The sequence below is a fragment of the Alligator sinensis genome, unplaced genomic scaffold (genome assembly GCF_000455745.1).
Source record: "Alligator sinensis unplaced genomic scaffold, ASM45574v1 scaffold528_1, whole genome shotgun sequence".
Lineage (NCBI taxonomy): Eukaryota > Metazoa > Chordata > Crocodylia > Alligatoridae > Alligator > Alligator sinensis.
This window is the reverse complement of record NW_005841846.1, coordinates 1,312,851-1,336,142: the sequence shown is the minus strand read 5'-3', so window position 1 is coordinate 1,336,142 and position 23,292 is coordinate 1,312,851. Positions and strand designations below refer to the sequence as shown.

The following is a 23,292-nucleotide window of genomic DNA, read 5'->3' as shown; positions in this document are numbered from 1 at the left end:
TTGATTGAATGATGTATTACTTTGTGTTTTAACTTTCATGTGTAAATTCAGGAAGGACCTTTTACTAAGAGAATTATTTCAAGACATATTGGAATTATGTTTTTTTAAAGAAATCTTATTCTATGAAAATAATTCTTTCTTCTGGACTTTTAGCCAGCAAAGTCCCTTCCCTCTGCTTAAGTAAAATTAGGCATGGAGGCAGTAGCAGATGCTGAAGAAGGAAGAGGGCGATTGTATTTCTAAATGGATTTATTTTGAATAGATTGTTGGCTTGAAAATAAGAGCACCTTCAGATAATATTGAAGGGAGACTAAGGGAGGAGGAAGAAAAAAAAAAAAGGGATGGATTCTTTTCTTCTACCCTTGTCCAAATGACATACCAGAACTACAACTGCATGGCCAAATGCTCATAAGCATGGAAGTTCAGATCATTTTGTTTTTCAAGCCAGATCATAGAATCATAGAAAATTACAGTTGGAAGGACCCTCAGGGAGTTGCATCTTATTCAACCCCCTGTTCAAAGCAGGACCATCCCCAACTAGATCACCCCAACCAAAGCTTTGTTTAGCCAGGTTTTGAAAACCTCCAAGGATGGAGCTTGCACCAATTCTGGGTAACCTGTACCAGTGTTTTACCACCCTTCTAGTGAGAAAATTATTCCTAATATCTAACTTAAACTTCCCTTGGTGCAAGTTGAGACCATTGTTCCTTGGTTTGTCATCTCCCACCACTGAGAACAGTCTAGCTCCATCTTTGTTTAATCCCAATGAACAACTTTCAGAATTTTTTCCCCTGAGTGAGTTGCTACCTGGAAATTATTGATCCTCTTCTTGTCCTACTTGCTTCTATTTAATGCAAATGGGAACCATATATTTATTTGTGAGCACAGGAGAAAATTATAAATTCATCCCAGGCTGCTGAAGGAACCAGCTGGCTGAAAGGATACTAGATCTCTTGACAAAATATTTACTAGTATGTGGGGAAATGGGTTAGGTTTCAGAGGACTGCAAAAGGTATTCTAGTACCCCTCTTTAAAAAAAGGGGAAAGGAAGACCCAAGGAATTATTAAGCACAAATGCCAAACAAACTTGACTTCTTTGGCAAAATCTTTGGTTGAGTGGATGAAGGGAATTCAGTGGATATAGTATATTTGGACTTCAGTAAAACTTTTGATGAAGTCCTACATTAAATTATTATAGGTAAACTGGAGAAATGTGGGCCAGATAATTATAAAGTAGATGGATAACTGGCTCAACCAGAGGCAAATAATAATTATAAATGGACCCATGTCAGAAAGGAATTTTCAAGTGGAGTTCCATAAGGGTCTTTCCTGGATCCAGTGTTATTTAACATGTTTATTATTTTGATGGCATTATAGAAAACCTTGAGATCAAGTGTTGCAGGTGACAAAACTGGAAAGGATTCCAAATACTTTGGAAGTTAGGAGTAGCATTTAAAAGGATCTTGCTAGATCGGAGAGCTGAACTGGAGACAGTCCAATAAAGTTCAATGCAAGCAAACCTCTAGGGAAGAATAACCAAGTACACAAATACAGAATGAGAGATGAATGGCAAGTAGCAATATTGCTGAAAAGGATCTGAGTTGCAATGGACCACCAGATATGCTGAGGATGATGCAGAGGCAAAGGGCAGGGTGTAAAACAATGGCTTTAAATTGCAGCAAAATAGATTTAAATGACATCTCAAGAAAAGACTTCCTTACTGTTATAACTATGAGGCAGTGGAATAAACTGCTTGGGGAAATTGTAGAATCCCCTTCACTAGAGGAGTTTCAAGGGCACACTGGTTATGCATTGAGTAAAGACGATTTGGGAATAGCAGTACCGCATCCTTGAAGGGGGTTGTGTTGGATGACTTTAGAGGTCCATTACAGCCCTGTGATTCTCTTTATTCTTTCCATCTCTCAGGAGGAAGAGCACTTATTGCTAGAAAGTGGAAATTCTTGTCTCTTCAACTATTAAATTATTGCCAAAAAGACAGGATTAATGTTCCTGGAAAGCTATGTTCATCTAGCAAATATATTATTGGATTACAAAGTACTCTGGGTCCTGGAATTCTGTTCTGTTTAGTCATCCGTCATATAATTTCTTAGCCTTTAGGACACTTTTTAGCTATGCTTGAGAGAGTTTCATACTGTGGTTATTTGTTACTCTTTCCTACAATGGTGTTTTTCACAAAGCTGCCAACATGGATAGTGGACATGTCTACATGTGCCCCTACTGTGCCGTTGTTACTATGTCACCATTTAGTACTTTCTTTTGGAAGTATTAAATGATGGCACAGTAACAGCCTGTACTGCACTGTGCTGGTGGCGTATGGTTATTTTTTAGCCCCTACATTGCCATAGTGAAGCGCTATACCGAGGGAGTGCATCACTATGGTGACGTAGCTGCGGTGTCATGGTTTGTGCCTGCCAGTGCTATGTCATTGTAGCGCTTGCTGAGGCGACTTAGGGTCATGTGTAGACGCGTCCAGTATGTACTTCAACTTAGTCCCCCAATAATTTGGAATTGAAGTGCTTTCACCCAAAATAGAATGCAGGAAAGTTATGTACCTGAAGTTCAGAGACCTCCAGTCCAAGGCAACTAACTCGGTTCTGAAAAGGAAAAGGGAGCAGCGTGTCTCCTTTTGAAGATCCAAGTGCTATTGGCTGTTGGGGTGGAGGGGGTGGAAGAGAGGCTGATTCTATGCAGGGTTTGGTAAAGGTATTGGGATGAATGGAAAGAAGCTAGGGTGAGTATGTTTTGGAATTCAATTACCTGCTTTCAGGCTTCTTAGAAGTGGGGTCTCCAATGTGATTATGAATACTTCAGGAAAACAGTTACAAGAGAGGCCAGGTTCAGAGAACTGAGAAATGCAGAGGAGAGCAGACCGCAATTTGAGGAAGCCAAGTTGCCAATAACAACAAATCTGAGCACCCTGGTATCATGCTGCCTGTTGCACGTGCCTTTCCTACCTGAAACGCTGCTATCTGAGGTGTGGTGGAAGAGCAAAAGAACTGAACAAAAGGAGCAAGCCAAGAACTTGAGCCAGAAACTCAGCAGCCACCTTCTTAACAACACTTGGACAGGTGTAGTGACTCATCTTCAGGCAGGTTGCCAGTATGCTATGGGAGGAACAGGAAAAAGTGAGGGCGGTTGACGAGCTGGTTCTCAACCCTTTTACCCTTAAGGCATTCCTCAGAAAATGCCAGTTCTTAGCTTTCACTTGTTTCTTGACTATGGAAATATAATAGAGTAATTCTTCTGTTGCAAAGAACTCCAACCACAACAGGTCAGAATGGTTTTGACAGTATGGAGTCTAGTTTGAAATCTCTGGCTTTTACTTGTGAATCTTGTAGGTGTTGGCAGACAAGGTTCTCTGGGTAAATGTGATATTATCTTTTATCAGACCAACTAAATCCGTAGTTGGAAAAACGGTTAGGTGTGGTGTAAGTGTTTGTGCACTAAAGGGATCTCACAACACCTTAGTTAAGAATCACTAGTCTGCAAAGTAACTACAACTTCTTTGCTTGTTACTCCAGTTCCGGGGAGGAAGTTGAGGTAGTTTTACCTTCAACTAAAGCAGATAGAGAAACTACAGAAGAGGCTAAGGTACCAATGTGTCCTCCATAAGGCACACAGAAACATTACCAAAGAGCTTCCATTGATTTGCCAATAGAGAACACATTGTGCTTGAGAAACAAGTTTTCCATTACCCATTTCCAGAAAAACTTCCTGCATACCTTTATCAATCTGTAAATTCTTCTGAAATCACACTTTTGATTGCTGGCGATTTCTAAAGGCCTTTAGCATTGGGGGGAGGCTACTTTATAAAAGAGGAGATGGTAATTACAACAGGATTAGCTCCTTTTTCTAAAGTGAAATGACATTTACAGAATAATTAGCATATCCTACTTATGCTACATTCTTATTAACACAGGCAGGTAAGGGGCAGCACAATTTGCTGCAGTAAAATGAAACTATTCTAAATTACTATAATTGCACATGACCAAATATCCCTCAGTCTAGTTTGCTTTGCAAAATTAGAGTTGATAAATCATTTTAATCCACCCCTGCCCCCAGGATGATGTCATTTAAAAGAAACATCTTATTTCAAAGTGGAAGAAATTATAAGGAAGGGTTGCAGGGCTGGTCCCGTGGGCTAGATTGGGCCTATGCCTCTCTTCTTTCCCCTCTTCCCCCAGCCCAGTAGCCCAGGACCTGGCAGAAAGAGTCCTGGTATCCCTAGTGCTTGGCTGTCACTGCGAGAACAAACCATGTCATTGGGCTTCTTCCCTTAGCGCTGCTGGGGTACCAGCACCCCAGCACTCCCCCAGGCACTTGGCTACAGCTGCAGGAAGTTTCCTCCCCAATCAAGGCTATGAGCTACTGCCTGCATCCTCCGCTCTGTCCCCCTCCCCTGGTGCTCCAAGACTGCAGGGCATCCTACCCTTTTCTCTGCTTGCTGGGAACGATTTTGGGGGGGGGTTGGAGTGAACCCACCAAAATCACTGAGCCCGCCATTTTTCACAGATCCCACCTAAATTCACAGTTTCCGTGAAAATCACACAATCGCGAATTCAGTAGTTTCCTCACTATATGTCAGCAGGAGGTCTGCTGCAAATGTGTAAAGAGATGTAAAATAACAAATGCTCTGAAAAAAAACTGACAATGGATACTTTTGACAATCATGGCTTTTCATCTGTCGTCCTCAGTCCACCATGTGTAAAAGAGGTTTTGCAAAGACAAAGTCATTAATGCTCATAAACCCGCCTTAAATCCAGATACTCAAAAGTTCCTAGGCACCTATTCCTATTGTAGATGTTTAGGCAGTGTGTTCTCTGTGCGTTTCCTGAGAGATGGAGCAAAAAAATGCTGGCCAGAGCAAAGTACAATGGGCCACCACCTATGGTGAGGATGATGCAGAGGCAAAGGGCAGGATAGAAAGCAATGGCTTTAAATTGCAGCAAAATAGATTAAAGTTACATTTCAGGAAAAAATGTCCTTACTGTTAGAACTGTGAGGCAGTGGAATAGACTGCTCAAGGGAAATGTAGACTTAAAAGGATTGGGGTAAAAGTAATCTTGAGCAATACTTATGCCACCAAGATTCCTGTCAGACCAATGGCCACTGCAGCCCCAGCATAAGTTAATACAGTCCTGGAGCCACTTACATTGGTTATGTGCAACATAATTTGGCAATTCATTATGATTCCTTTGTGCCACCAGAGCAGTGACCAGAATGCAACCCAATACATTTATTCATTCTCACTTAAGCCTGGACCTATTCTTCACAGTCTGCCTCCCTCTGTCTTTTGTTTTGGGTTTGGTTTTTTTGGTCTGTCTGTGCCACCTCTATTTTCCAGTCTGTTTTTCATTGCCTAGCTTTCTTTTGCCTTCTCATTGTTCCTTATCTCAAGCGTTTCCTAAGTGTAAGTGCAAACTCCTTAGCATTCCAAGTAAACTTCAAAGCCAAGTTCAAGTTGGTTTGAACCAGAGCAAATTAATTTGCATATTCCTATCTGTAAATCCTGGTTTTTTAGTGAGCGTTTTATTACACAATATTACAATAGCCTATTAGCATGAATCCAGATCCCACAATAGCCCAGAGGCAGCGTTGTGACTGGATGCATTTGGGAATCAAATTCAAACCACGCATTATTTTACTCTGGTTACAAGTCTTCCTTTTTGTTCTCTGTAACAGTTGGGGGGGGAGGGGGGGAATCAATTAAAACAGCCATAGATCAACAAAACAATTTAAGACACAATTCTGTATTAACCTCATTGCCGTTAAACCACTGAGCAACCATTTTAGCAACTGCACCAATGACTGTTGCCTCAAAATACTATATGAAATATGACTTGTTCAAACTTGCGTGTTTTCCTATTGCAGATGAGAATGTTACAAACCAGATGGTAGTACTACTTTCTATATTTCAGAAAGCTGTTAACATGCTTTCCTGTGATCTAGCTCCCTTCACAGACTGAAGCCTACTGATTAAGGATAAGATTGACTGCAGAAAGCAGTCGATAGTATTAGTTGTAAGAATTCCCAAAGGTAGACTTGATCTGTACAGTTATCGCTGTCTCCAAATTCCTACTGTCCATTGTTAGGAACAGTTTATCAATAGAGTCTCTTCTATTCCAGTTTCTGTAAAGAAGTAAATCCACTGAGTTTACTTGTACAAATATTGTCACCCCATTTTATTTTTTAAATTTGATGTTAAGGTGCTGAAGTTACTGGAATCTACTACATTTTTTCACTGTGTGTATTCACATGTCCGGGGTTGAGAAAAAGCAGCAACAGGCCTTTCCCCAGGACAGAGCATCACATCTATGCAGTGATCACTTACCCAGCCTAAATGAGTTCTTTTTAGGCTCTCCCAAGTCTCAACTTCAGATTTGCAGGACAAACCCATGGGCACCTATACACATGCAGAGAGGCTGCTCCTACACACTGTAATTAATCGAGTCTGCTGGCACATAGCAATTGCCACACTCCAGCAGGTTCCAGCATCACATGGATCAGTGTCCCCGTGCTGAAAAATGGCAGCACATGTTTAAACACCCCACATTTCCAAATTCTCCTCATAGGCTGGATCCTGCAAAGTGTTCCAAGCCCTGAATTCTCATGGTAGCCAGCAAGGCTTTTCTCAGGGACTGGCTTTGGGTTATCATCTTTCCACTTTGATCCTACAAAATGCTCCATGTAACTATGTTCCCATGCAATATGAAGTCCCAATAACTTCAGTAGGACTCTGCATAGACACAGCGGCCTTTTGTGCTGGGTAGAGAAGGTTCTTTGGGTAAATCTGATATTTTTTATTAGACCAAATCAAATGGTTGGGAAAATTCTTCTTTGCAAGCTTTCAGGTATAAATACCCTTCATCAGGCTTCGTCCTGCTGGGCAGCTTGCAGAATCAGTCGTGGAAGAAAAAAACCAAGAAATGTGGCAACTAATTGGAAGCCTATGTCATATGAGTGGGTCTACATGCAGGCAGGAATAAACGCACACGTGTTTGAGAGAAGCATGCTGTAATAATTCTAAGATGGGACTTGAAATTCAGACCTCCAAGGGTGCATCCAGACAAGCCCATACGTGCCTCTTGCTGCATCTCAAACTGCTTTGAGGTGCGGCAAAAGGCACGCTGGGAACAAAAAAAATGTTCCCCCATGCTGCATATTTGCAGGGGTTCAAAATTTGATACCTGGATATCCAGGTAGCAAAAAAAAACCCACAGAAAAAAAGTGGGACAGGCAACCAGAGGCACAGGTGCTGGCCCCAGGCTCTAGCTGGGAGGAGGTGGGCAGGGTTATTTTGCCCCACACCAAAGTGCAAGTCCGGCACATGCGCCGAGGCAAAAATCCCCAGCTCAAATTTGTGCCGCGCCTATTTGAGCAGCTGCAAGCACGCGTGTCTGCATGTGTGGATGCACCCCAATTTGTAATCCTGCCTATGACATCCTTTGGGTTGGGGTTTGTCTTGCAGTGCAGTGATCCTCAACCCTTTTTTAGATTCGAGACACCACTCAGAAAATGCCAGCACTTAGCTTTCATTTGGTTTTTTGACTATGGAAAAATACTAGAGGAATTCTTTTGCAAAGAACTCAGAAAGACCACAACAGGTCAGAATGGTTTTGACACTATGGATTCCTACTTGAAATCTCTAGGTTTTTCTTGTGAATCATAAGTAGGTGCTTGACCACCTAATCGTACTAATATTGTGTGGCACCCCATGGCACACCTTAAAAGATCTCATAGCACCTCAGAGTGCCATGGCACCATGAGAATTGCTACTCTAGAGACTCATCTTAACTTTTCTACATAAGCTTCCTCATCTATAAAATAGAGGTTATATTATCCATCTGATAGTGATGTGAAAAGGGCACACTGCTGGCTCAAAATCATTAGTGATGGCAAAGCACTTTTTAAAACATTGGATTTCACATGAGTTCCAGTCTCTCTCCTTCCAAAAGTGCTCTGGTTATGAAATCCTCCAAATGCAAATTAAATCCAGTTATACTGAGAACCTGTTTCGCAACTGAAAGGGGTTTGGGTTTAGCTTTTCTACACTAATTTAATTTAGTACCAACCTGAGGGGAAAGGACAATGCAGTTTAGCCTACTAATTTCACATAATTAGTAGTAGTCCTTTTTCCAAAACATTAATTATTGTGATACTTTAAATATTCTAAAGATGAATTAAATACTATTCACTGTCTGCAATAAATTAGTCTTTATCACAATTTCAATCCTTTTCTGCTTTGAGTGCAAGTATTAAGGAATGAGGTTTATATCATTAACAGCACTCTCTAAAACTCAAGTTAATTTCATTTGATTGCTAACGATTCACTTTGAGAACTTCTCCTTCCAGGTGGCTGCCAATTAGGACTCATCAGTGATGGGTTTAGGAAGACAGAGAAAGGGATAAGTGTGGGTGGAGATACTTTCTGGGGTCTTGGGAGAGGTTGTTTTTTTTTAATTTTATACAAGCTGACTGGAAATTTTCCACAGGGAAGTTGTCCAGCATCTACACAGAGAGGTAATAATGATGGGTTTTGTGTTTAAAAACCTGTTTGAGGTTTCTTTTAATAAGCCTCATAAAATTAATATTTGTAAGATGCATTGACTGTTCAAACCTCTACACAGTAATTAATATGGGGCAATATGTATGGAGTTTCTTAACAGCTCTGTTAAGAAATTAAGCAAAATAGGATCTTGTAGAACTTGTTTTCATGAAGCCAGCTAACTTGAAATTCTGCTTTGGTAATTGTCTGCTAACATAACCTTATGTAACTTTCCCTGAAGCAAAAGAAGTTCTGTGGGAAGTTCCATTCCACATGCCACATCTAAAGCTGCTCCCTGGGACCCAGTTAAGATCTGTTGGTGGTTTTAATTTCCGTCTCCTGTTTATAAGAAGGCTATAGAGCTATTGGGTGAAACTGCTTTCCAGGCGCAAAGGATTTTGCCTTAAATTGGTTTTCAAATTGTTTGAAAATTAAAAGTTGGTGTGGGGTGGGAATCTCAAAATCTACCAAACTTTTTTCCAAGTCTAAAAAGAAATCATCCATTAAAAACATACTTGGCTGGGATGGTTTAGCCAGAAATGATCCTACCTTGAGCAGTGGGCTGGACTAGATGACCTTGTGAGGTCCCTTTCAGGCCTGCTTTGCTAGGATCCTGTGAACAAAGTTTCCACTCTGCTGAAACCAAAACTGTGATCTTTTTTAGCTCTAAGAATGGCTGCGCCTAAGGCAGAAGTAAAGCATAGTTAGTTGTAAACGATCTGTTTCCTTGCATAGTCTACAAATTCAAACCCACCAAATTAAAGCTTCTTGTGTAAGAAGCTGCAAATATTTGAATTCTTGGTGTGAACACATAGGGCCTGGTACTGCAAGTTGCTGCATGCGAACAAATAGATTCTTACTGGCATCAGCAGAGCTCTGTGTTAAAAGAGATCCATCTACCAGCATAGACTAGTTTACAGGACTAGGGCCTTGATCATCTGCCCTCCTTCCCAAGAATATTGATGGTATACAGGTCTTTCTTAAAGCAGAGAAACACCCATGCAATGAGAGAACATGTTTTATATTTTATTTTGAAATGTACTTTTAATCTTAAAATGCAGATAGTAGGATAGATTCTCTCATAACTGCCTGAGAGAGTTTTCTTGAGGGGTACTCACTTCACATGCTTCTTCTCTCACCAGAGACAGATTAGCTTTAAATTGCTTATTTGTTTGGGGGTTTTAATATGGTATTGATATTTATAATTTATATTTTAAAAAATCATATTCTCATGTGTTTTGATCAAAAACTTTCTACGTGTAAAGCTCTATTAAGATAGACTGATTTCTGGTGAAAATTGGTTTGCATTTGTAGCTCTTGATGAAACTACCAATATAGCAAAGTCTCTAGAAAGAATTAGATAAGAAGCTTGAAATAGGAGAACAGATTTTCCCTTCTCTGTCATCTAACAAGTTCACGACAGCAGTTTTAGTGCCTGATTTTCCTTTGTGACTTAAAATGTTACTAGCATGAATGCATGTCTGTTGCTTAAAAAATAGTTTCTAGTTTGGGGTGCTCTGAAGCATTTTTATATAATCTCTATTTGTCAGGTCTTCAAAAATCCAGTAAATCTCATGCACTGAAACTGCTGTGCTATAACCTCTTCAGATAAGGAATCTTAAGTCTCATGGGGTGAAACATTGAAGAGTTACACTCCTATCTTGCCTTTGCAATTTACAGCACTCCTGAAATAAGCCAATGTTATCTTTGCAGTACAGGTGAGGACAATGCAGCTCAGAGATGTGCCTTTGGTTTTATAACAGGTCTCGGTAATAGCCAAAGCCAGACTTGGTCACTAGATTACAGTTTCCCAATCAGATCACCCTAATCTCTCTGTCTGTTACATGGAACAGTATAGTTTACTGGCTTCCATTTAGTGGCTTAAGGCAGCATATTGTGAAAAGCAGTTCACCACATAGCCAACAATTGACATTACATATGGTCTAGATCCAATAAAAGATTTGGATAACTTTGAGTTAGGTGCTGCCAGACATTTAAAGTGCCAGCTCCCCCCATCCTCCTGGAGTCAGACTCCCTGTACAATGTGTGAGGAGAAATGGGTGTTTTGGAGCAAAATCCAATGTTGACAGCATGCTGACTAGGGAGCTGCTTAGAAGTATCCAATAGCGTTGAGGGCAGAAGGGTGCATCGGAAGTCCCAGTCCTTTTTCTAACTGTTGGGCTTTACAAAGTGGCTGAATCAGGGATTTAAGCAATTGCTGCTGCTGTCTACTTGGAATGTAGAGCCCAGAATCTGCTTTTGAGGTTAGTTTTGGGTTTTTTTCTTCAATTAAAGAACTGAGCAGGATTTGTTGATGTGGGGGTAATGGCAACAGCAAGAGCAGTGTCCGCATCTGAGAGTCTAGCAAGTTCTGTTCCCTCCTCAGCTGAAAATGTTCAAATCTATCCCTTGCAGGGAACGGCCAGCTCGGCAAAAGTGAAGCTCTTCCATTGTTCACGTATTCCAAGATTCACATGGTCAGAGGCAGATGGCTCTATAAGTTAATGGTTGGAGCACTCACCTGGGAGAGGAGACCTGGCTCTTGGTCCCAGGATTTTTCTATATTTTTATCCAGGGACTGTTTAATGTAAAATGCATAGGCAGTCCTAGGAGCAGGGAGAGGAACCCCGGACTTCCCCAGCCCAGCTAAATACCCTTACTAGGGTCAGGCTTCAACAAGTGCTCTCTTTGGCCTCAGTAATCTTCCACCCCTTTCTAAAATGAGGCCAGCTTCAGTGGGAAGGCAGAGGGTCTCCCCTGCCTTACCCCCAGATGAGCTTGGTGTGACAGAGCATAGCCTTCCACAGGGGAAAATATCCATCTCATTAGCTTGGCTACAATGCCTTTCAGCAAGTGTATAGAATAGAGAGGTCAAAAGGATATTACTGTGGTAACTAATAGGAAGCACTGTGTTTGGCAAAAGTGTTTATATTAAAAAGGAGAGCCAGCCAACAACTCTGCATTAAAAAGGAGAATCTGAGTATCAAAAATGATGTGAGGCAACGATTTTTGTGGGTGATACCTTTTATTTGGACCAGCTGCGGGTTGGGATAGACTTGAACAAATTTCAGATTAAGTGCATTCTTCTTCAGGTCTCATGTATTGCATGTGAAAGCTCATCTATGTCTATCCCAGCTAGCAGTTGGTCCAATAAAAATATATCATCCACATAAATCATCCTTGCCTTTTGCATGTTCACTGGACCCTCATAGCTACATCACTCCAACATTATCAAAGACAATGAGATAGAGTTCACATAGAACAATAGGGCTTGGTGGTTAAATTGGAGAGAATAAGCATAAATTCAAATGAACAGGACTGATTTTAGCTAGCGTTAAATCCCCAGATGTGAGCAATATACACTAGCTCATATGTGCCAGATCTCACAGCTGGGGATAATCCTCACGCAATATTCCCTGGTAATGTAGTGGCTGAAGGGTAGTCTCACACTGTACCCAACAGGGGTAAGGAGAGAGAGAACTGAAGCACTGTTATGCCTTTTTGGCTTGCTGAATATTACCTTTAGGACTCTTCCATTCAGAATATAAATCAGTATTAAGAAAAGAAATGCCAAATTAAGATTTAGAGCTCAATCTCAATAGTGCTGTCTTGTGTCCAGGCCCAAAAATAAGCCAGGCTCTGGCCATACTATTCTAAACTGTTGTGCGAATGAGCTTTCTTCTGTGAGCTCTTAAACAGGAGAGGACCCTTAAATGTTGTATGTGCATTCATCATCAAATATATGCACTAGGTCCAAAAGGACTTGATAAATTTAGTGGGATTAACAGAACCATGGTGGTTAGCTCTCAGTTTAATTCCATTGAGCACAGACTCAAGCTCTAATAAAAGAGCAGCTTTGTAAGTGACTGGCTTTAAAAGAACTCTGAGCTATAAAAAGATTCAAAAGAACAGCTTTTCTCTACTGTTAATGCTATATATTAACACTCATCTTTTTGATGCTGGTTTAGCTACTGATGGGAGATCAAAACATTATTACAGAAGTCCCTGCAGCTTTAAAACGCCTGGCCAAATACATGGTGCGTGGCTTCTATGGGGTTGAGTACTCGTTGGCCCTTGATGTGTTGATCAGATACCCGTGTGTGAAGGAAGATGCCTTGTTGCAGCTACTCAAGTATGAACGCAAACAGCTGCGCACCATCCTCAACACACTCAAGGCAGATAAGTTCATCAAATTGCGCATGAGAGTTGAAACCGGGCCGAACGGGAAGAGTACAAGGCACAATTACTACTACATCAACTACAAGGTGTTGGTGGATGTAGTGAGGTACAAACTGGATCACATTCGCCGGAAGATAGAAGCAGACGAGCGGGATTCTACCACTAGGTCCTCTTTCAAGTGTCCATCTTGCTTCAACACTTATACAGACCTGGAGGTAAATCAGCTGTTTGACACATTCACAGGTATGCCAGCCACACTGCTTGTCAGCTGCAATCTGCAGGAAATTTTTACTGATATTCATTGTGTACCTATATTTATAGAAACATGGGTGTGGAAAGGCCCTTGGAAGTCATCTAATCCAAATCCCTGCTCAAGATGAGATCATGCCTGTCTAGCCTATATTTACGAACTTTAACAGTCTCTAGGCAGTCTGTCCCAAAGTTTTACTACTTTCACGTTACAAAAATTTAATGTTATGCAAATTTTCTAAGAGTAAGTAAATCTGTTGCCACTTTTTTGAGGTCTGGTGGATGGAAGTGTGAAAGAACAAGTATAAAGGAAATACCAGTGCTTCTAGCACCATGTGTAGTGAAAAGGAAGGATTATTTAGCACTAAAACATAAGACTTAGATGTCTGATTCTAATTGCTGTTTAAGTGACTTTACTAAGCCTAAACCATGTCTTGTGTCTTGGTTTATAGTTCAAAATGGAAATAAATTGTCCATTTTGCATGAGTGTTTTAAGAATAAATTTAATTAATAGTTGGAAATGCATGAAGATTTTCTCTGCGCTATAGAGGTTGCATCCTTGACTTCCTTTCCCCACACTGTTAATTGAGAATCATAAAATGTGTACATGCCTTAAATGTAAATGAACATAATAACTAATTCTCACAATACCAAAAGAGAAGTAGTTCCATATTTGTTATACTAACAGGTAAACCAAGTCAGAAAGCCTAGAATGTCCCAAACGTACATAACAAATTAGTAGCAGAGCTGGCTTTAGAACTCAAGAATTTCTGTCTCCTGTTGAAGTTCGAGGCAGCTGAAATTCAGGATCAGGTTCAGTACCAAAGACATTCAGTGGGTGATACTGTCTGCACACTTACAAATTTAGGTACCTTCAATCTAATGGAGTTTCAGAAATCTGTTACTTTGGTAGATTTTTTAGCAAAGGCCACTGCTCAATATTTCCATCCTATATTAACCTGGGAATTTTGAACTGGGACAATGTTGCAGAGACTTTTCGTTGCACCTACTGCAATGCTGAAGTTGAGGAAGATGGCTCGGCACTTCCCAAACGAGATGCTAGAACCTTGCTAGCAAAATTCAATGAGCAGATTGAGCCTATCTATGTGCTTCTGCAGGAAACTGAAGATGTTGTTCTGCCATACGATTTGCTTGAGCCTCCGCCAACAGAAATCCCAGAACTATCAGAAAGGTATTGTGTATTCAATACAGTTCATAAAAAGAAGACTTCTGGGATTCTTTCTTCCACAGCACAGATTAACCTAAAAGCAGATAGCTTAGCCTGGTTTTCAATAAGTATCTTCAGTTCTTACTGAATTCATATGCTTAACCCAGACACCTTTTCTCAAAACCACTAAGCTACCCACCCTCCTTTCCCCTCTGTTTGCTCAGGATCTTGCCAACTACCTCAAAATACAAAATTCACACCACCTGCCAAGCATTTTCTTTCACATCTGTTCCCTGCCCCAGTCATTTCATTTTTCACATCTATCCTTTCTTTTATCCCACTTATCTATTTGCTTTATCCTGCCTGTTCCTCAGTCCTTAAGGCATCTTTCCCACCTACTTATTTCTGTCCCATCCACATTCCACCATGCTCATTTGCTCTGCTTGTTGTTCCTGCATATTAAATTATTTCTAATATTTTTTTCTCTCTGAAGTGGCTTTCCTCAACTTCCATTCATTGAAATAATTCTCAGGAAAGCCGGCTGCCTCCTGATCAAATTAAGCCTTGTTTGCATGGTGACTATTTCCAGATATTTCTCAGATATGATCTATCCCCTCCCTTCTCCATTTGTTCCTTCCCACTTGCTCTTCTAAATGATGCTACTTGTTTCCCAAGACATTCATCATTTCCTCCTCCCAACCTTTTCTTTCATTTTATCCTTTCCCATTAAGCATGAGAGCTTGAAGTAGTTTGCTCTATCATTTTTCTAAGGGTTTCTATTTCTCTAGGTTCACAGGCTAGATGTTGTCAGTTCCCATCATCCCCTGCACACATACTCAAGTATGCATTGCTACTGCTGTTCCCTCTGTAACTGGTTCAAAATTCATGCTCCCTTGTATCCCCACCCCTGTAATGCATACCACAAGGCCTTGCAAATGCTTCCTTTCCTCAGTACTTTCTATTTATTAAAAAAAACAAACCCTTTATCTCCACTCACTCCTCTGTCTCCTCCCTGGGACCTTTTTTGTCAACTCTGAAAGTTGTTTTCCTAAGCTTTTCTTGGAAGGATGATGATCATTGGTGCTGCCCTGTAAGCCTGGATCAGCCTCCCACTTTATTCCAAAATCTTTTATATTAAAAAAAATAATAAAATAAAAATCTATGAATGCTTGCTTTCTATTCTGCTTTGTGTAGTATGCCTAGTGTCTTAAACTTAAGCTGCCTAACAGAAAGATTAGTATTACGCAAGACTTTCTTAATGTTCAGATTTTGGTGAAATGTTGGTATTTGGTGCTTGAAGGGATGGGCATTATTTAATGTGGTAGTGCTTTTGATGCAGCTGGCCAAGCCGCACTTGACAAAGTTCCTGCGAGTTGGCAGACGGGATTTTTGTTTGTATTTAAAATTCCATGGGGCAAGAGAGTGAAATCAGAAGTGAGAGTAACAAACTTTTTCTTTCAGCTTTGATCAGAAGATCTATTCAAATGTGTTGGACACCAATATCCGTCCCGAAAAATGGGCCAACAAGAACTCGTCTCTCAGTGACATGTATGTCCAGAACTTAGTTATTGATGTCCAGGATTCTGAACCTAAAAAAGAAAAAGAAAAGGTGGCCAAAGAACAACCTATATGGATGTCCCAGAGTACTGTAGAAGAAGCGTCTTCAGCAGTTGATACCAATGCTGGTAAGCCTTAATGCTGAGAGCCTAACATGTGCATCGTAGTGCCTTCCTTTTAAGAATGAGAAAAGTCTAGCTAAGAAAATGGTGTCATTAACTTGCCCCCTCTCAGCACTTTTGAAAATCAAGGACTTATCTAGCCAACTGAATAAGGATTTTAGGCATCTTTAGTCGCCAGGTTCCTTTGTAATCTTTTGTTAGCTAACCTATATTTTGAAAATCTTTTAAATGCATCTCAGTGGTGGTTGAATGGTGTTTGACTCAAGCACTTAAATTTTACAAAGACTCTTAGTTCCCTGAGGTCAACATTTAGGTACCGCTGAGGTCACAGACAGACTTGCTGTTTGAAGCGCTCCAAATGCCTTTGAAGCACCCAAAATGGCAAGGCTGCAGGCATGTATGGCCAAAGAAGTGCCTCAGAAATGATCCTCAAAAAAAGAGGAGCATCTCTGAAGCACTCAATTTCAGGCACTTCCTGAAATATGTGATTCTCCAGTATATACACAGAGGGTCGTGGGGCAGGGTGTGGAGCTGTGAGGAGAGCCAATGAGTGCTCTTCTGTGCACTTCTTTGGCCTCAGGAACCTCTGGAGACCAAGAGGCATGCAAGGATTCCTGCTCTTCAGGTTGTCTGTGCCAGTGCATGCTTTCATGCTTTTTGAAGCTCTTTTGGCTGGGGTGAGGGTATATATCTGAACAGCACGAAAGAAATCTGGATTTGAAGCAATCTAGGATCCAGAGCACTTCAAATGTACCTCTGTCCATGGCCTGATATCAAGAACGAACACTTAGTTACAACCGGAGGGTAGGGCTAGCATTCTGAATGACCTGGGTAGAGCAGAGAAATGGTCCACAGAGATTCAACAAGGACAAGTGCCAAGTTCTGCACTTGAGACAGAATAAACCATGTGCTCAAATGCAGACTGGGGAATGACAGGCTAGGCTGTGGTATTGCAGAGAGAGACTTGGGAGTTACGGTGGACCACAAGTTGAATATGAACCAACAGTATGCTCTTGTTGCAAATAAATAAATAAAAAGTCAACAGCATACTGGGTTGTATTAACAGGAGTGTCCCTTGCAAATCAAGGGAAGTGACTCTTCCACTGTATGTGGCACTAGTGAAGCCTCACCTGGAGTACTGTCTAGTTTTGGGTCCCATACTTCAAGATGTGGACGTTATGTAAAGAGTCCAGTGCAGAACAACAAAAAGGATCAGGGGCCTGGAAAGCAACACTTACGAAAGGCTGAAAGAGCTAGGGTTATTTAGTCTGGAGAAGAGAAGACAGGGAAGGATTTGATAAATCTTCAGCTACTTGAAGGGCACTTACACAGAAGATGGAGATGGGCTTTTCTTTGTGGCCATAGGGGTCAGAACTAGGTGCACCAACCTCAAGCTGTAGCAGGGGAAACTTAAGTTGGAGGTTAGGAGGAACTTTCTGACTGAAAATTGTCAAGCATTGAAACAGGCTACCTAGAGAAGTTGTGGAAGCTCCATTCTTCCTTAATTTAAGCATTCAAGAGCAGGTTAGACAAACACCTGGCTTCTGGGATGGTTTAGTCAGGTATGATTCTGCCTTGAGCAGGGGACTGGATTAGTAACTTCTGTGAGGTCCCTTCCAGCACTACTTTCCTCTGATTCCTATGCATGTTCCTTAAGCTGATTCTGTACATAACCACTGGTGGAAACTTGGGAACAGATTTTTGATGCCTAACTTGCTCAGAGCCCTGGCTCCTGCTTAAAAACCCTAGTAAGATTAACAGACCAGATGTCGACCTCCATATCTTCCCGGGGGTTCAATCTAGTAAGCACTCTCAGGGCATGTCTAGCAGATCAGGCTTCTCACATGACCATTAAAATAAAACTTTAGCTGGTTGTATAATCATGATTGATGGTTACTCCCATTTAATCCCATTACATGCAGACTCAAACTCATATAAGAGAGCAGGATTATTCCTGTGGTTTTGACAGGCACATTAAGAAGAGATCCATCTTCAAATCCTACCCTTTCTACAGGATTTGGAAAAGACAATTGTATCCACAGGCTGGCATATAGGGCACTTAACTAGGATAAGGAAGAGCTGTGATCAATAAATAGCTCATTCCTGTTTATAAGCAATATTTATAAAACTTCATCGGAACTGGAGAATTCCACTTCAGAACAGCTAGCAGCCAAACAGCTACGGTAGTTTCCTGGGATATGGGAGGCCTTAGTTCCACTCCCTGCTCCAAGTCAAGCAAAATGGGAATTTGAAAACGGGTCTCCAGTCTCCCCAGTGGGTGTATGGTTTGCATCACTCTTCTGACCCTCCAGGCAAGAGTTCATGACAGAATTCAGATCTAGATACCTCCCTTTTGCATGAAATAAGACAATTTAATCGCCTATATTGAAGGGTGAGGTCCAATTTCCTCCCCCTCCTTTTGACGTTGTTAGGATGAGCAAAACTAGCTTTTGAGACGCCTGTTCTGAGGTGTCAAATTTCCTGTGTGTATTATTTAGGAAGCCTTGATGGCTAACTCAGGGTTAAGGATTCTAACAGGCACAGTGCTTAGAAGCTAAGTACAACTGCTGAAGTCCCTTTTGTAGATTTAGTAATAGAAACCAACAGTGGAAAAGAATACATTCGGTGCATCCTATTTGTGAATGAGCAGAGAAGGAAAACTCTCGTTTGCTTCACTTGCACAATATGTACAAGCGGAGGAGTACTGGTCTTTTGCCATGTCATCATGTCATAACTTGTTTCTTTCCCCCTCTCCCTCTGTTAACAGAAATACCTAAAACTGATGAGAACGTTAAGGAAAGCGTCGCTAATAATGAAGTAATAAAGACTCTTCTCATCCATGAATCAAAGTCATCTTCTGGAACAAGGCATGTGCCACCTCTTGCCCAAAGCAAATGCCACGAGTCAGAAAGTGATACCAGTGAATCTGAGGAGGATATTAAGCATGTCAAACCAGGAAAAGTGGTAGGCAGTGACTTAGAACAAGAGGAGCAGGAAACTGTGGATCCTACTGTAATGGTAGCTGGACAGCCCCACTTATATAGCGAAGTCAGTGAAAATCCAGTGCTAGTGTCATTTATGACAGGGGAAGAGAGAGAAGCTTATATCAAAGTGGGACAGGAAATGTTCCAGTCTGTCTTTGAATAGTTGTTTTAATACTTTACATGCACAGCATATCTGTGTAACATACAATCTGTGCATGGAAAGAATTTGGGTTTGTTTGTTTGGGGATTTTTTTTTTTTTGGTGAATGTAGTGGAATCTACATCTATTATAAATATATTTATTTCTACATAGCAATGGAGAAATGCTGCTGTTGATTATTGCTATCTAGCAGATGGTTTTGAGTGGCTCGTTTTCAAATTTGACTATGAAACCTATCCAGAAACTTGTTTAATTCAAGATGCTGTGAATCTACTTAATTTACTTTGGAACTTTGAATCATTCTGTCTCAGCAACTAGTGTTGTTTCACTTATTGGTAACATGCAAAATAACTGAAGGTCAGCAGTACTCGGGTAAGAGAGCCTAGCACATCCAGGTGCAAGGGGTTAACCTGCAGTCTCCCAGCTCCTGATCTGGATGTTGCTTCCTTCACTGCTTCTGCTGCTTAGAAGCCTCAGGCTGTCCCTTCTCCAGCTTCCTACAGGGGGACTGCATGAACCTGTGCAGCATGGGGGTGGCTTGGATGGCATGCACGGTCCACTAGCTCAGTGCAGAGGGTATACCTGCTGTACAGTGTTGCACACTGCCTAGGGGGTGTGCAGCCCACACATGACCACACAGATTCTGATCCAATGCTTCCCTTTTGAAAGGTAGGTAGATTAAATTAAACTTTCTTCACCAGAACTGGTGAAGCTTCTCTGTGATGTAGCTGCATTAATATGTTCAATAACCTTCTGGATTGGATTGTGTAATATGGAGGCACGAAGGCTGTCAAATAAGGATGGCCTTAGAACAGATCTGTTCTTGTATTTCTCAGGTGTTTATCTGAACAGGAATCACAACTTTAAGTAAAGTGTGTTCATAATTAACTAAACACTCAAAACTCAAAAGTAAATAAGAGGAACTAGTTGAACTCATGCTTCGTTGCAAATTAATTTGATTTTTTAATAACTTTTTGTCAATCATCATCATCTTTCCTTCATCCATCATTGCCTGTTTCAACTTCAAAAGTTTTCAGACTACCATTTCCATCTGACTTTGGTTGTAGATTGTAATTTAAGTTTTTGACATGGGTGAGTTACCAGCTCTCCACGCTACTCCCAACCTGGAGGACCAGATCAGAGTCCCCTTAGCTGACACTTTCACAGTTCCCTGGTCAACTTCATGGCACTTCAACAATGTAGCAAACATTAATAGATGCACTGTAACTGGAATTGAGGCCATACTGAATCTTGAGTGAAGTGTTTATTAAACAGCCCTTCATCATTATCTCACTATGACTTGTGTGTAGGCCAGGGGCAGGCAAAACATGACCTGCAGGTTGGATCTGGCCTGTGGGTGGGCCCCCCAAAATTGTGCCCTACCCAGTCCTTCCACCTATGAGGGTGGGAGCAAGGCACCCCCATGTACATGCAGCCCCAACCAAACCCTACTGTTGGACTCCCACTAGTGTGGGCAGAAGGACCTGGCCAGCAGCTTCTATGCAGGGCTGCTGCTGCCACAGCCCCCAGGACCTGCTTACTGCCCCAGTCTCCTGCTAGGTCCAGGCAGCAGGCAGGGCTGCAGCTAAGCCCACCCAGAGCATTGGACTGGTGACAGCACAGTGCTTGTGTTCAGGGCATGGCAGCAGTGCAGAGCTAGGGTGGGTGCATGCAGGTGTGAGGGAGACTAGGGACAATGGCTGTGCCCTCTGTAGTGCGCAGCCCCACACGAGGTGGAAGCAGGGTGCAGGTGCTCAGTGGGGCACAGCTCCAGCCAGCATTGCACGTTGCAGCAAGAGGCACAATCTCCACCCAGCTGCCTGCATTGCTGGTGCTCCCTGCCACTTACATGCAGCCCTTGCACTCCCACAGCAGGGAGGGAAGCCCCATGTGCTGGAGCCAGGGCTGCACAGCACCACAGAGAAACTTGAGGAGCTAGCTGCCTTCCCTGCCTGGGGCTTGCCTTCCCTGCAGCATAGTCCCTGTGGGGAAGGCAGCCATCTCCAGCACCTGAGGTGCCTCTCTGGTGCTGCACAGCTCCAGCAAGGAAGGCATCTGGCTCCACCGTGTGCTTGTACAAGGGCTGTGTGTGAATGACAGGGAGTACCAGCAGTACAGGCAGCCATGAGAAGGTTGCACCCCTCACTGTGATGTGCAGCACTGGCTGGAGCCATGTCCTACCAGGTGCCTGTGCCTTGAGCACCCTGCCTGCTACTGCACCATCAGGGGAGTGGGGGGACCCCACATACCCCCAACCTCCCTCACACCCACACCCTGCCCCCATAATTCCACACACATACACAATCCTGCACATGCACCCCACATACCCGCTCCCTCACAATATACAAAACTAAGAATTTTTTTTGAGTTATTATGCAATCACCCCTATATACACTAAGCAAATACAAATCATAACAAGTATTTTTTTGTAATAAAATTAAAATATGTTATAGTAGATGTTTGACTTTTAGTGTATGAATTTATGTTTTTTTCTGGTTCCAAGATGGCAACCTGCACCCCTCCCAAAAGGAATATTTCCAGGGGCAAGGGGAAGGACTTCCAGTGGCAAAGGTCAGGGGTTAGGGGGTGGGACTTCTGGTCCCAAGGGGCAGGGCTACCCATGCAGCCCTCAACAGTTCACCAAGACTTGTTAAGCAACCCTCCACCCAAAATACTTGCCTGCCCCTGACCAATAGGGCTGACAGATTCAGCCTCTGGAATAAGAGATTTAATTTATATAGATTCTTCTGTACCCAGAAAGATTCTTTTTGGGGAAAAGAGACCTTTATGTACATACAAAGTTTTGCACAGAAGCTTTTGTATGTCAGCTCTTTTGTGCCAGTAGAAGATCTGGAGTACCATGTTTCAGATTGTAATTGTACAAAAGTCAGTCAAGCAGTGGCAGTTATGTGTTTTTTGACCTCCAAAAGTTCCAGACATTTCTTTTTCAATGCTGTATCTGAATCCCTGTAACAAAGTGCTTTCTTGCTCTGTTAAGGCAAGTACTCTTTTTCAAAAGGAGCATCAGACTGAACAGGGTTACTGAAGTGTTGAAAGCTAATGTGAACAGACCATGGCTATCACAAAATGTTAGTTTGTGATACAAGCTACACAATTCTAAAAGAATTAGGACTGAAAACTAGAACTATGATTTTACAGAATCCAGGGACTAGACCAGAGATTCTCAGACTGTGGTCCATGGACCAGCACTGGTCTGCGAGCTCCACTCAGATGGTCCACAGGAAGGTTACAGAACAAATCGATAATATGTGTACTTGCAAGGTAAAACTAATTATATTAATATACGAGTTATGTGCTTTGATTTATAGAACAAAAAAAAAAAGTTTCAAGTGGTCTACTGAGACTCAGAAATGTTCAAGTGGTCCGCAAAAAAAGAGTTTGAGAACCACTGGACTAGATCAATGCAAGACATGGAGATTTGTCACGAGAAGTATGGTAAGACATGGAAGAGCTCCCTCTGCAAAAGAAGGGAGTCTGTTTATCATAGCCTATTATATAAGTTGGTAATTTTAAGTCAAGCTCTTTCATTTATCACTTCAACAGTTTGGAAACTAACAGAATTGAAGAGGTATAGAAACAGTAACTAGATCACTCCAGAGACGGTGAATCCTGTAGATGCCTTCTTTCAGTTCTCTTACATTGATCAAATTGCTTAAGGTTGAGACCTAGAACTGCAAGATGTGAGCCCTATAAACTATGTTTTGGTTATGTCCACCTGAAGGAACAAGTACTTAACTGGTGCTAAAAACTATAATTAGTTTGGGGTGTAGCATAAACAGCCAGTTCAAAATAACAAGACTCCAAATGCTTCCTTCAAAGACCAATGAGGTTCAAGTGCTTTATTATGAGCAAATTAAATCAGTCTATACCAGAAGCAATCCTGTTTAAGAGCAAAAGCTTGCTCATAAAATTCCTGACAAATTATTATTTTCCCCTTTCTATGGATATGGATTACTTATTTACTCGCCATAACAAAACTGGCAATACTTGAGTAACGTGGTACGATTACTCTTATATTTAAGAGTCCTGTAGCATAACAACTCCTGACCCAAGCAATAAAAAATTCAGGTCAGAAAGACACCTACTTGCTAACGATCAGCAAGGAAGGAAGAAAGCTCTCCAATTAATACTCAATTGCAGCAGCTCCTAGACCCCAAAATTGAAGATATGCTTATTACAGCCTGTATGGTAATAGGCAACCAGATATTTCATTAGCCTCATTAGAAAATTAAAACCACAGTAAGGTGTCCTTTATCTAAAGTCAGGACTTTCAGAAGTTAAGGCTTT

At 41.6% G+C, this 23,292-nt stretch overlaps 1 protein-coding gene across 2 annotated transcripts; it reads left to right on the top strand.

The window, feature by feature from the left end:
- Window positions 1-8,363: 8,363 nt before the first annotated feature.
- LOC102383586 (general transcription factor IIE subunit 1-like) lies at window positions 8,364-21,364 on the top strand. 2 transcript variants are annotated; one of them, XM_006015873.2, is made up of 5 exons: window positions 8,364-8,541; window positions 12,535-12,960; window positions 14,113-14,186; window positions 15,624-15,847; window positions 18,609-21,364. In XM_006015873.2, the coding sequence occupies exons 2-5, from the start codon at window positions 12,541-12,543 to the stop codon at window positions 18,986-18,988; spliced, it is 1,098 nt and encodes a 365-aa protein (XP_006015935.1). In that variant the 5' UTR covers window positions 8,364-8,541; window positions 12,535-12,540; the 3' UTR covers window positions 18,989-21,364. The 2 variants fall into 2 exon arrangements, with proteins under 2 accessions (XP_006015935.1, XP_006015934.1); XM_006015872.3 differs by having other exon boundaries at window positions 8,367-8,541; window positions 12,535-12,988; window positions 13,985-14,186.
- The last annotated feature ends 1,928 nt before the right edge of the window (window positions 21,365-23,292 follow it).